Here is a 14,811-nt window from a genome sequence, read left to right as displayed (position 1 = left end):
GGACTCTTTCATACAATGAGTAGAATGTTTGACAACCTTGGCAATAGCGGTGGCCTGTTCTAACCAGTATCATTGAGCATCCACAACACCTCCTGGACCATGGGGTCAAAGCAATGTAGAACAAGCGGATTTCCTATTAACTGATCTGTAACATCTCTGAACATGCATGTGCCCACCAGGTCATTGCATTTGGTGATGAAATCGGTAATGGATTGCAAAGAACACTACAGGCACCCATTACAAGGTTGATTTTATTCCTAAACTGGCGCTATAGGATAGCCAAAGCTTTGAAATAGGACGAATTGAGGGCAGACTAAACAAGTTGCTTTGCCTCGGGTTCTACAGCAAATAGATTGAGACCTTCAGCCCCAAACGTGGTGGGTAGCAGAGCCCCTTTCCTGCTAGATAAAAAGTCCAACCCATCAACCACCTCCAGGCATAAAACAAACAAGGATTTCCATTGTTCCCACAGAATCGATACGAATACCTGGAGACAGACGGAAAACTGGGAGGATTTATTCTTTGCATGTCTACTCTGGAATAACAGGTCTCTGGTGCAGAAACACACAAGGATGCTCTCCAGATGTCCTTGTAACCGATGCTGCAGAGTGGCCCAACAAATACCACTTTGATATTTTAGAGTTATGCTCTACGCATTTAGCGTGGCATAAGAAAGGCAGAGGAGAAAAGACAGACTTAATTGGAACTATTTGTACAGCAGCTGTCCCTGCTGTGAAGCCCTAGCAGGAGCTCTCACTTCTGTATAAGCCCTATGCACTCTTACTGTCAGTTTGGCGTTCAGACCAATTTTTGCTCCTCCCCACATGAGTCTTCGTACTAGTGCACAGTGGAGTGCGAAGCGGGCAAGGCCGGGGCACACCAGGGTGAGCGACAGGGGGATATGTCAGCAGGCCTAACGGGAGCGTGCACAGCAGATATGTGCTGCAATGATCAATAGAGAAAATAAAAGCAACAACCTCTGTAGTTCTTCAAGTGGTAAACCCCACCAAAACCAGGAACGTGATTGAGAAAATAGTGCAAATTGAGCCCGCCCTCGGCCTACGAGACTTGTGAACCTCTCAGGCGCATGAAAGAAAGAAGAAAAAAGAACAAGCATTGGCAAAGCAAACTTTTTGGGCTGTTGTATAGGCATTTGTCAGGCACCGCCATAACGGTACTACCTGGTCATCAGATTGCAACAGCTGCAAAATTGTGTCATTGCACAGGTATATCGTAGCATTAATGCCTACTGTGAAGAATCACTGGATTCCGTCACTTCATCCCAGGGGGGGGGGGGCATTCCCTGTGAGGCTGGGCCCACTAAGCAATACCCTCCCTACGGGTAGAGGCAAGCAGGACCTAACCGGGAGAGACTCCCCTTTGGGGACAATATCTGTGAGAAACCCTTTAAACAAAGTATCACTACCCCATGTTTATTAACATCCTATGAAGGAAGACATGAAGAGCAAATCGAAATGGGGCCCTGGGACGAGAGAGAGCCGGGAAGTTTGAAATCAGCTGGCTGAGACCCGCTGAAGGATTAAGGGGTTGGAGCGGAGGGTGCAGCGTCCTGTACGAGAAACAGAGCTGTGCAAAGCCACCAACACAACGCATTGGGAAAGGCAAGAAGTGCAGAACGCAGAGGTGAAGGGAGGATGTACCGAGAGGCACCCCGAGTAAGAGCAGATGAAAAGTGATGGCATGATCGCTAGCCGGACAAGGTGGGTCCATACACAACGCTGATACCACATTTACAGAGGTGTCGCAGAGTACAGTGAGCGCAGGAGTATCGGAGAAGCAGTCCTTACCAGTCCTGAAAATGTAAGAGGCCATTCTGAAACAAGAAGAAGATCCCAGTCTATTAAGGACCCTGGTGACATTATCTACACAGAATACAGGTAACAGGGAAAACGGGAAACCTCGGAGGGAGACCAAAGAGTGAGAATCGTTACTGGAACACTCATACTGGATCCAGTGAAGATAAAGCATTGAGAATACTTGGAGAGTGAGAAACGTTGATGAAACGCTTATCCGTGTCCCAGTCAAGATAAAGCATTGAAAGGAGAAGAGAATAAAGTTAGAAAGAGAAACCAAGCAATGGAAACCACCGAGACCTGGAAGAGTCCTGTTTCTGAATTGTATGATTTGATGAGTGGTTGCTAAAAACGGCTTACGAATCCTATACTGAACTGAACTTGGGGAAAGCCCATCATACAGGAAAAGGGAGCCATTCTCCTGTGCCTTACTCATTCTAATAGAGGCAGGGTCAGGATAGGTTAGTTGTGGACAGTGGACTGAATCTGATTTGGGACTTCACTGATGAGCACCTTAGTTTGTTAGGTGTTAGGTAGGGAACACCGTTAGTATAGGGAAAGTTGGGAGTTTTCACCTTTCCTTTAATAAACCACTATAGTAAAATGGCAAATCAGAGGCCATGTTCTTCTTCTGACCCGCCACACTACCCAACTGTAAGCTTTGTCAATTCTTGGTGAACCATTGTCTTCACTTGCCTGGGTCCCACACTTCTGTCCTGGCGCTGAGACCGGAACCCATCCGGCTGAGTCTGACAGTAGCACTTTTCTGGCGTCTATGTAATAAATATTTATTGTTCTATGAATAAAATATCTCTTTTCATGAAAATTAAATTGATCCCATAGACACCTACTTTTGGAAATACTTTTTGCAATATTGAAACCTACATAGTTTCTTATTGAAACCTACATAGTTTCTAACAATTTATGTCAAATGTTCTCGAATGAGGTTTATCATACAAGAGGTTTCAATCTGGATGAACCTATTATAAGGATCAAGAGTAAACCTGTATTCTGGACCAGTGGTATCTGAACAAAGGGAATGTTTGATCTATCTGTTTTGAGACGAGAAAGTGAAGGGGATGGAAGGCTGCAACTACAGAGACTACCAATGTCCACGAACCTCCCAGAACACGGTTTGGACTCACAAACGTTATGAGGTGCTATCAAAACATGAGGCTAACATCTATGGGCTGGAGCCTGACAACTTAAACTGCTCACTTTACTGGACCCCGAAAAGGATGCACAGAGGGGGCATGATCATGACGGAGGCGTCCTGGAAATGCATTCACCAAAGTGGTAGCCTGCAGGACTGCAACAAATATCATTATTTTTGTTAAAACACAACGAACTTCTGAATGCAGAGATGTGTTGCGATTTCTTTACCGTCATCAAGTGTGATGTCCACAAACTAGGCGTAGGCTTTATGGACGCACTAGAAAAAAAACGGATCGTTCAATGCTGCTGTGGCTACTGAGAAATTAACCTTGAGGCTCTAAAAATTCACGATAGCACCGTCTAGGGAACATTAGGTGCAAAAACGTCGTAACATCAATAACGGAGAGGAAAGAAAAGTTTTGCCTGAGCATTTGAGGGTTACATTTAAGCTAACAGAAATCTAACCCATGGGGCTCTCTACAACTACCATTTAACAATATGTTCTTGTTCTTTGCTGGATATCTATATGTTCCGTGGTAAGCAGGTTTGTTTTGTCAACTCAAACGTTCTAGTATCTCAGCGAGTGCTAGGTTGTGCTAAAACAACACAACTGAATGTGCGCTGATCTCTGCTTGGCCGAATTCCGTTTCACCTGAGAGCACAAGTAGAGGCGGAATTGCAGCAGCTAATGGACCGAGACATCATCGAACGGGTAGAAGGGCCCACCCCGTGGGTTTCACCCATCGTAGTGGCCCCGAAGCCGAAGCAACCAGGGGCTGTGCGCATCTGCGTGGACATGAGGCTACCTAATGCGGCCATCAAAAGAGAACGCCACCTCACGCCCACCCTGGACGACATCGTCGGTGAACTCCAAGGCGCCAAAGTCTTCTCCAAACTAGACCTCAGATCAGGCTACCATCAACTGGAACTGCACCCCGAGTCGAGGTACATCACCACGTTCACGACGCACGAAGGGTTGTACCAATACAAGAGACTCAACTTCGGGATCTCATCCGCGGCTGAGGTCTTCCAGAACGCAATAAGAGGAGCGTTGTCCGGCTTGAGGGGTGTCATTAACATGTCCGACGACATTCTGGTCTTCGCCAGGTCAGAGAGCGAACACCTTAAAAGACTAGAACGCACGTTTGAGAGACTCCAGGCGGTGGGTCTTACACTTCACCAAGAAAAATGCGAATTCCTGAAAGATCGGCTGGAATTCTTTGGGTTCACCTTCCATGCGAACGGCATTTCACCTGATCCCGGCAAAGTAAAAGACATAAGAGATGCGCCTCCGCCCACATCCCCTGCAGAAGTTCGGAGCTTCCTGGGGATGGTCAATTACTGTGGCAGATTCATCAAAGACTTGGCCTCCCTATCAGAACCATTGAGAGCACTCACCAGGAATGACGTACCGTGGCAATGGACAGCGGCTGAACAAAGATCATTCAACGCCATCAAAGAGGCCCTGTCAGAGCAGGAGACGATGGCCTACTTCCACCCCAGCCGGGAATCAGAGATCGTCGTTGACGCCAGCCCCGTAGGACTAGGGGCAGTCCTCATGCAGGCCGACGAACTGGGAGCAATGAGACCCATTGCCTACGCTAGCAAGGCCCTCACGGACACGGAAAGGCGCTACTCGCAAATCGAGAGAGAGGCCCTTGCCATCCTATGGGGATGCAAACACTTCAGGATATACATCCTCGGCAAACCCGTCGTCGTGGTCACCGACCATAAACCCCTGATTCCCATTCTGTCAGGCACCTCTTCAAAGCCACCTCCCCGGATCGAAAGGTGGATGCTATCGCTCATCGAATACAGCGTCAAGCTGGTGTACCGCCCAGGCACCCACAACCCCGCAGACTACCTGTCCCGCCACCCCGGCACGAGGGACGCCCAGAATCCAGTCGAGTTGTCCGACGCGGGGGACGCTGTGCATCTCGTCGTCGAATCAGCCCTGCCTGTGGCCCTGTCGAGGGAGAACATTGCGGATGACTCAAATTCTGACGAGGCATTCCTGCGAGTGAAAAGGGCGGTTGCGACAGGGGAATGGCGTGACGTCCTCCTGAACAACGCCAGAAGACACCCAGAGACGCAGAGAGACCTGCAACTGTTGTGGAAGGCTCGACACGAGCTCTCAGTGTCCACGGACGGCCTACTACTGCGGGGAGACCAGATCGTGATCCCCAGATCCCTGGTCACAAGAGTCCTCCAGCTAGCCCACACGGGCCATCAAGGCATGGCCAAGATGAAGGCGCGCCTGAGGCTGAAAGTCTGGTTCCCCGACCTAGAACACCGAGTGACCGAGTTCGTAAAGGCATGCATACCTTGCCAAGCTGCGAGTCCGGCAGAAAAGAGCCCACCCATCCAAGCCATGCCACGGAGCGACGTGCCGTGGGGTACCGTCCACGCAGACTTCGGTTCGACCGGCAGAGGCCTACACTTCATAGTGGTGACAGACCAGTGGTCAAGGTACCCCGAGGTGGAGCTCGTAGAATCCACCGCCAGCGATCACACCATCCTGGCCATGGACAAAATTTTCGCCACCCACGGCTTCCCGCTCGAGATCTGCTCTGACAACGGCGCTCCTTTCCAAGGGCAGCGTTTTGCCAGATACTGCGCTGAACGTGGCATCAAACACCGTAAAGTGACCCCACTGTGGCCAAGAGCCAATGGAGAGGTTGAACGGTTCATGCGGACACTTAATAACATTTTTCGCATCTCCGTCAATGGAGGGGAAGACCTGCGCCATAATCTGATCGAATTCCTCCGTGAGTACAGGTCCACCCCACATCAGTCCACCGGAATCGCGCCCGCCGAAGCCCTATTCAAGCGCATACCAAGAGGGCTGATACCGGAAGCAGGTGAGCGACGTCCGGGGGTGATTGATGACACACAAGTGGCAGCGGACAGGGCAGCGAGGAACGAAAAGGAGACAATGAGGCGGAGGCTGCCGGAAAAAGAGATAGCGGTAGGAGACACCGTCCTGGTCCGAAACAGGAAGCCAGAGGGGAAACTCTCAATGACATATGAGACACACCCGATGGGTGTCACCCACGTCAAGGGATCCATGGTCACAGCGGCGAACGCGCGTGGGACCGTGACCAGAAACGCGTCCTTCTTCAAACGCATAGGACCAGCAACCTCTGGAGAGGAACCGGACCCTGGCCAAAGGCAAGCGGCAGATGCGCCACCGGAGGACGTTGACACGCCCGGAGACCCTGCGGAACCAGAGAATGTCGAAATGGGACCGCCCAGGTACCCCCGCAGAGAGGGGCGCCGCCCTCCACAAAGGTTCCAAGACTTTATCATGGACTCAGCGACCTGAGCAACAAAAGTCTGTTAAGTATATAATGTTTGTGCCACGTTGGCCCCATGTTTAATGTTTTGTCGTTTGAGGGGGAAGAGGAGGGATGTTGTGTACGTAGTACACCGAAGGCGCATGCGCGGCTTGCAAGCCGGCGCATGCGCAGTGAAGAATAAAGGCGGCGCCCGGCAGTTGGAGCCGGAGCGCCGGAACGAGCAGACGCTTCCGTGTCTGTTCCTGCGCGGCGTTGCTGCGCGCAGGCCACATACACCGGAGGGGCCCTCCTGACACAGCGGCCCCCCCGACCATCACAGAATTGCTAATGAAATATTTAAGAGAAAAACAGAGAATGGGACACAGATCACTTTTTTCTATATTCAACGCCAGCTGCAGAGTTCCGGTACAGCGGGAATGAAAAACTACCCAGGTGGAGCTTGTAGCAGACTGCATGGTCTAACAAGAAACAGCTCAGCAGACGTGGTGGATTGACAAATGTGACCCATTACTTCAGGGGCAAGGTGAAATTGACCATAGCCAGGCCTTTTTAGGTCTTCAAAGAAATGCAAAGCATCGGCAGACACTAACAGCTTGGTTGTCTCGGTCAGGTCAGTTTTGTGAAGTTAAACTGACTCTATAGCACCTGCTCTGCTACAGGAAACCAGCAGGTTGTGAGGGAATTATATGACAGGGTGCGGGGCTTCCCTGCATCAGGAGGGGACATGGACCCCTCCCGGCCTGGGGTAGGCCAGCCACCAGGGCATATGCCAGAGCCGATCCCACCCCAGAGGGGGGTTGAGAGTACCACTATCAATCACCCAGTGTTGTGGCCCCAGATCTTTTTATTGCCTTACAGGACTACAAAAATCACAATACCATGCAGTAATGGGAGAGCCCAGTGGACCGCTAAAGAATGCTGATGACCATGGGACCGACTAAACGCTTGGGCACCGGTCACACACAGAAGCAAATAGCATGACTCACCATGCATCAGGGCAAGCGGGACACCGAAACAGAGAGCGATACAAACCACAGAGACTGCTCAAACATCTGAGCAGGAAAAGGGGGCAGGTCTAAGAGGGGCTGATATAAACCATCTTTTATAAAGCTTTGACGAAGGACAAAGTTTGAGACATCTTTCTCCATCGGCAAAGCTTTATAAAAGATGGCTGGAATTGTGTTTTCAAGCCATCTTTTATAAACATAGAAATATGGCATGGAGTCCCCAGTTTCGCCGAAGGTCAAAGATGGCTCGTGACCTGGGGGGGTGGTGAAACAAAAGGACAGTAACTTCCTCCTGTGAACCCTCATGCAAGGGGTCAGGTTACGCTAACTGACAGAAGTGCCAGCCACAGCTGTAGCTGGCTGGCATGTCTATCAGCTTGCTTGAATCGAAGGTTATATGTGCATCTCCCGTTGCGGCTGCGGCAGGATAATGTCTCCCTCCGTGGTGGGGTGGGTCCCGGCTCGGTTCCACTTTTTAGAGACTGCCGGGGCCCGGTCCAGGCTGACCGCGGCCCACTTAAAGCACTGTCTGTGTGGGAACACTACAGTAGGGAGTACCTAGGAAGCCAGAGTTAGTAAAACAGATAAGGCCTTGGTATTTAGGCCTTCCAGTGAGAGAAAGATTATAAGAGATAGTAGAGATGGACAATCTCTAGAGTTCACGCGAACCTGGGCGATAGTGAAGCCTGGGTTATGGCAAGAGAGCCCACAGTAGGTTGAAGGCACAGCCAGAGAAACCTCATTAGACAAAGGTCTCTGCAGTTTCAAAGTCCATACTAAAGTTTCATTAATAAAAACCCTTGAACCAGCTGTCAGATTCATGAGCTTCTTAAAGCCATCTGTCCCACGTATTTATCAACAAGAGGTTAGCTATAACTATAGTAAATGGCACAGAGTGGGTTATGATGCACAGCTTGTAGAAAGGATAAAAGGCGTGAGTGAGCGAGGCACAGAGACAGGGTGATTAGGACAGTAGGTGCATAGATTAAATGTAGAGTGTCAGAGTGGATTAACAGGCAGAGAAGAACAAGTGTTCTTCAGGCTGCCAAGCCACTGCAGAAAGTTGAAAGATGGTTTGAGCATGATTTGCTTGTGGCTTCGTCAGGGGCGGAGCCAGCCTCAACAATCTTTTTAGGGGGTGGCTGAAATAGTTTTTAAAAAGCAGGTTGTGAAAGGGGTTATAAGTGACACAATAACCAAAATCCCTCCAAGTGCATGCATGCCCATTATCAGCTATTCCTTTGCTTTGTGCCCTCCAGCATCGGTTATCCTCTGCACACATAAGCAGTTTCCCTGTTCCCAACAGCCCTGAAAGTATTGTGGGGGGAAACTAAAGCATAGGGGTTAGTGCTGATAAGGTACTTCTGCTGGAAAGGAAACAGAACACCTTCTCGGGGTGATATGAGGTGCCTACAGGTCCCAGCATAGCCGGCAAACCTATCGGTATTGCACCAGGAACTGGATGTGTTGCCTACAGGTTACACAGATATCTGCAGTAGGTGCATGAAACCATTGCGATTTTAATCTCCCATTCCAGGAGACTAAATACCTATTGCGCCGTCCTTTGGCCCATTAGATCAATCGTTGACCCAAATTCAAAGGATATTTAGCTTTACAAAGAGATGCTCCCATCATCGGGAAGTGTGAGCCACTAAAAGCTGAGCAGAGCAATTACCTTGTTGGCCTCATCATGGGACGTATATTGACGTGGTATGCTTCTGTCCTCTGCCACAATAGGTTTATGGCTGCTGCCCGTTAATAAATGTTTACACTTAAAACAATCTGCTTGCAGAGGTGATAAATTCAACAGGCTCTTGTAGACACTTACTGAACAGTCCTCCTTTCTGCCTTCCCTCCTCAAATTGGAAGGGCCTACGCCCTCCCCAAGTCAGTGGCCGTCTAAACCACTGGACATCGTGCAGAAGGGATGTGGCCTAGCAGCTCAGGCTAAACTACCCAATTTGGGGGTGGGGCCAAGCATGATTTACATATGTAATCTAATGGCAGGCTAAAAAAAAATAGTGGTCTGGCGGTGTGCCCAGAGAAATTAGCTGATTGATCGAAAACCTTCCAACCATTGTTTTTCTCTTTTGCTACAGAACGTATTATGGACATAATATGGGTGATCATGAGGCACTGCGTGGGAGAGGGGGGGAAATGTGGATATATGGGTTTCCTTTGGCTGGCAGTCGAAGGGACCACTAGGACAGACTGTTTGGAAGTCTGAGGCGTGGAGGGACAAAACCCCGGAATGAGGTGACAGCAGAAGGGGATATAATTCCCTGAGAACTCAGCAAAATGAAGCTCAGGAGGATGGGGCAGACGATTGGTGCGTAGGTCCAGCGAATTGGGTTGCACGATGTGTGAGTGTGATGGTTTGCACGATGTGCAACGGAGGTCGAAAGGAAAGGGTAGGGTGTTGCAGCGGTCACCAAGGCCACTTGATGGTCTAGAACTTCTTCAAGGGTTTACTAATATGCACCCGGACAGAACTTACTTCAGGAACTGGAACACAACAGGGGCCATGAAGCCTGTCAGAAAAGCAGCGTGGACAGGAAAATAACTTCAGTCCTTGCAAGGGCACAGACCGGCGTTTGAAAAGACGCTACTCTCAATCTGACAGGATCTGCGTTGCAAGCCTCGCTTTGAGATTTACGTCAGGTTCACTTTCGTTTTTACGTAATGTTCACAACCGTTGTTTTGTGTATCAAGCCTCGCTTTCATACTGATTTAATTCGGGTGAGCCAATTTTGGTAGAATCACGCAGTCCAAAAGAAGAAATAGCAGGCGACGATTCTAATCCAGGAATTACATGTCATGTTTAAAGTGAATTGGTCTCGGATGGTTTAGAACTAGGAGCTTCGGAGCCTCAACAACGCTGCAGCGTGCAGCATGTCGCAGGACATTTTTTCAAAATACGTTTGCACCTTAGTTATTTGTTAATGCGTATTAAGGAGTCCTGCTGTTGTAAGAGTCAATGCTTTTTCCAGTGGCGCATCAACCACCATTCCTACAGTTTAAAGGGTTGTTGCGCAGCAAATCATCACAAAAATGACATCACCAATTACATCTCTGAATGCATCAGACATTTTATCAGTGATGACATTTGCAATGAGACCATCAATTACGTTGGTTAAACTCACACTGTAACTAACTTTGAAATTAGGACATGGGGCACATAGCTCTCAACCAGTGCTTTAAGCGGGGTAAGAAATTGAGGGGGGGAGGGGTCGTTTGGGGGCGTGGCTTCCATTGTGGGCGTGGCCTAAAACGTGCACAAATCATTGTAAGGTGCGCAAACAAATATATAAATGTATGTGAGCATTTATATATTTGTATGCGTACTACTATGGTTTGTGTACCTTTCAAGCCTTATAAACATACCAATGTTACGTATTTCTATGTTTATAAAAAGGTGGCTTGAAAAGTGCACAAACCATAGTAATTTACGCACACTTGTGTGCTTACCTTACTATGGTTTGTGCACTTTTCAAGCCACCTTTTATAAGCATAGAGATTTATAACATATTTCTATGTTTATAAAAGACGGCTTGAAACGTAAACAATTCAAGGCATCTTTTATAAAGCATTGAGGACGGACAAAACCCGAGGTGGCTTTGTCCATCGACAAAGCTTTATATAAGATGCCTTGAATTGTGCACGTTTCATGCACGTTTCAAGCGGTCTTTTATAAACAAAGAAATATTTCTATAAACGATGGCTTGAAACGTATACAATTCAAGGCATCTTTTATAAAGCTTTGTCGTTGGAGAAAGGCACCTCGGGCTCTGTGATCTCTGCTCAGAGCAGATAGATCACTGAGCCCGAGGCGCCTTTCACCCTCTGCAAAACCGCGGGCTCCGTGATCTAATCTGTATTTTAGATCATGGAGCCCGCAGGTTCGCTGAGGGTCAGTGACCTGGCTAGGGCATACAAAGGAACTGTAACTTCCCTGATGACACCTCAAATGAGTGGTCATCAGGGAAGTTACAGTGACTGACAGAAGTGCCAGCCAGCCTCAGCGACGCTGTGCCTGGCTGGCACTTCTGTCAGCTCGCCTGAAATTAAACTGGCGGGCGCATCTCCCGTCGCGGCCGCGGCGGGATAATGCATCCCGCCAATGTTGTGTGGGATGGGGGGCCCCGGCAGGGCCCCGGCTCGGTCAAACTTTTTGGAGACTGCCGGCGCCCGGTACCGGCCGGCCCCGGCCCACTTTAAGCACTGCTCTCAACTCACACGCTTTTGGCGGATGTCACCCGCCTTGTAAAGGGCTGACTCACCCGCCAAGCCTCCTGCACACCCATGCATTCCAATGGGCGTCTCACCCGCCAAAAACAAAATCGGGTGGTTTCACCCGCCTTTGCAACACATATGGTTGAGAGCTATGGGGCAGCAGTATACATACATATGGATGGATGCAGTACCCATATTAAATCTTATTTTACAGATTCCAATACTATAATTTCATGGCAGAACTCATGTTCTCCAAACGTGTAATTTGGCAGCGGGGACCCGTTACGTTAGTACTGCAACGTAAATGGCTCTGACACACTTTTTTTTAGAATTTACATCCATTGACCTCGTAGGTTTCCTGTCCCAACCACTTAGTCATGAGATCCCTCACTCTATGATAATTGTCTTGTGGTTTCTCCCTGTAACTGGTAATGTTCTTGAGCATGTCCCATACATTCAACAATTGCTATTTGTATCCATCATATAGAGGTGTTCCATCTAGGTTCCATGCTTAGAACGCTTGTTGGGCCTTTTCCGCATGTAGGGGTGCTATGTACCTAGATCACCTATCTCATGCCCACCCTGCTGTCTCTAACACTCTTTAGAAATTGACAGAGAAGGCAGTTGGATCTTTTCCATTACCAATTTATGTAAGATGGTGGGTGGTACAACTGGTTGCCCTTGCCATTCTAAAAGCAATCCCTGTATTGTCCTCAGTGTCTCTAGATCTTGCTTATTCGTGGCTAATTGCCCCTCGACTAGGGCCCTCAATAAATCTTCTATGCCAGTGGGTGTTGATTCTATGTTTCTGACATCAGAACTTTCTCCTTGCTCTTTGAGTGGAAATTCTAAGCCGCCTTCTTCCTCTTTGCTTGAACTCAGTACTCTATACTTTAGAATGCTGGAACACAGTTGTCAATCACCGGTCCACTCCCACTGGACTATGTTCTCTTTAGTTTTGTTGTCTCCCAGGCATCTATTTTGCTTTTTGTTGGCCTTGTGAGGGGAACCCTTATACTCCCGTTTCCCAGACCCCTGGCAAACAATTTATTGGACTCAGACAGGCAAGAAATCACACTTAGACTAATCGTTATAATAAAATCGAAAATGGCTCGTTATAGGCCCTTTATTCACACCTTATATAAATATACATATATGAATTTAGCATACAACAACAAACATACAATCAGATATATAACAATGTAGATATAAATTACTTCAACGTTAGAAATGCAACAGAAGACACCTTCATCTTGGCCACTGCAACACTGCTTAGACCCAAGAGCAGGTAGGCGAAGAGATCACTCGTGCTAACGGGGTCTGAGGCGGAGCGTCCTCCCTCTCAGCGAGACTGCATCACCCGGGGGTCCAAGTTCTCACTAACTTTTCCACAGAATGCCCTGTCCTCTTTATGGGGCATTTCCCCGCCCCTCTCAGTTGCAATTACCCTTAGCCGAAGAGAAAAACACAAGTGGAAGGGGCAGAGAGTGGAAAAATCCAGCCAGAGCCGGAAAAACCCAGCGCCCCTCTCCTCGCATTCATTCCCAGAACCCATTTTCATGCACCTGCACGATGCTCTGACTCCCTCCCTGTATTCGTCCTTCAGAGGATAATACAACATCTATTCTCCAAAGCAAGTCCACTCGGCAACAATATTTATGTAGTTATTTGACCTTGCTCTACTCTCGCTACTGAAATGCTTGTTTATTTTACGAGACCCGCAGAAACGCAGGCTTTTATTACGGTGATGGGAGATGAGTGTCCAAAATGGCCGCACACCGGCGCCATGTAGTTTTTAGCTCGCCTTTCGCACAAGCATTACAGCATCTCAGATCTATGTCTTTAGGTTACTCGTGTGTTTTTGGGCCAGGCTTCCAGATTTAGTAGGTGCTCCAAACTCAAGTATTAAGTCTTTTCTATGGTAGAAATAAGTCTTCAAACTCCTACATTCAGCATTGTGACCAGTTGCAGGGATATAAAAGGATGCCTGGGGTCCCCAGTGGTGGCACTCAGTCTAAAGTTGTACCCACGCTTGTCCCCGTGTTTTGAAAACACCCTCTTTCCTTGTTCTTGAACCTTTATTTTAGCCCCTTATTTCTGAAAACAAGGAGCTGGTAACGTTCGTTACCCCACCCTTATGCTTGAAAATGCAGATTGCCACCTATTTGTTTTTAAAGATTCCTTTTTCTTTGTGATATACACATTGGTCTTACTAATAGCCTTACACGCTTCCTTTCCTTTGATTCCTTTTAATTAAATTTTGTGTGATATAGGTATGTAGGTTTGTTCTTCTAGATGGGATCAGGATTGCCCCAGGTTTTGGATCCTCAGCCCAATAATGTGCTTTTGGCTAAACGGATATAGCTATGTTTTGCCTAAGAATGACTTATTGTATTGGATTTGTCTCACTGAAAACTGCGTTCACCTGTGGTTTTCCATACACTGGGCCTTACAGATTAATACAAAAATGCACAAATGGTACAACCTTATTTATTAAACTGCTTTAAAGTGAGAATTCATACGTTAAAGTCTGTATCTATAGGGTATGATAATTCTGCCTGCCTGAGAAAGTGCTAGGTGCTAGCACAGAATTTTACATTTGGTACTATGAATAAATGCAGCCTAAATTACATGCAAAGATTTCATATGACGGTTATCCAAGGATACATAAGTATTTAGTCATTTTCTAAATCAACCGAACAATATACGACACAAAAGAATCCATACATTGGCAAAGCTAACAATTAAAACCTGACAGAGGTTTCGGAATTGTGGGCAGCTGGGAGCTATTTAGCTCCTGCTTGTAGCCTTCACGAGCCTGGTTAACGCGATACCAAGAACTCCCAGGTGATACTTTTGGCTCCCCAGGCGATCTGATGCTGAACAAACACACCTATGTTAATTTAAACTCTTTGCATTTGGGACAATTTATAAATACACATCAGGACACATCTATACAACATTTAACGCATATGGGGCCATAAATAAAACAAGAGAGGAATGTTAAAACCCTGGATAAAGCCTTTTGGTGAGCTAGAAATTATGAAGCTAATCAATGCAGATGTACCATTCTATAGTACAGTACAGTGAATATTCTAATGCTTTCACTCCACATTACATGGCAGTTGTTCAATAAGAGTTAGCAATGAAATGGCAGATGGTTTGGCAGTCAACGAGCTATGAGAAACTTGAAGGTATCGCACTTACTAGTCCCCGGGGATCTGTCATCCAGGTGGCCAGGACACGTCCATTTCAAATTGGATCCAGTTCCTGGGGGTGGACCAGTGTTAATCACCGGTCCAT

The 14,811-nt window shown here is 47.7% G+C and overlaps 1 protein-coding gene across 1 annotated transcript in view; it reads right to left on the bottom strand.

Moving 5' to 3' along the window:
• The window catches only part of MICOS13 (mitochondrial contact site and cristae organizing system subunit 13), a 247,181-nt gene extending 237,262 nt beyond the window's left edge, over nt 1-9,919 (bottom strand). The window contains exon 1 of the mRNA XM_069648480.1: nt 9,773-9,919. Within this exon, the coding sequence (XP_069504581.1) occupies nt 9,773-9,801 (29 nt within the window). The 5' untranslated portion in view covers nt 9,802-9,919. The remainder of the gene's footprint in view (nt 1-9,772) is intronic.
• Nucleotides 9,920-14,811: the final 4,892 nt, after the last annotated feature.

Source organism: Ambystoma mexicanum, chromosome 1p (genome assembly GCF_040938575.1).
Source record: "Ambystoma mexicanum isolate Mex_15411 chromosome 1p, UKY_AmexF1_1, whole genome shotgun sequence".
NCBI classification, from domain to species: domain Eukaryota; kingdom Metazoa; phylum Chordata; class Amphibia; order Caudata; family Ambystomatidae; genus Ambystoma; species Ambystoma mexicanum.
Note: the sequence above shows the minus strand (reverse complement) of the source record. Positions and strands in the feature narration are given on the sequence as shown.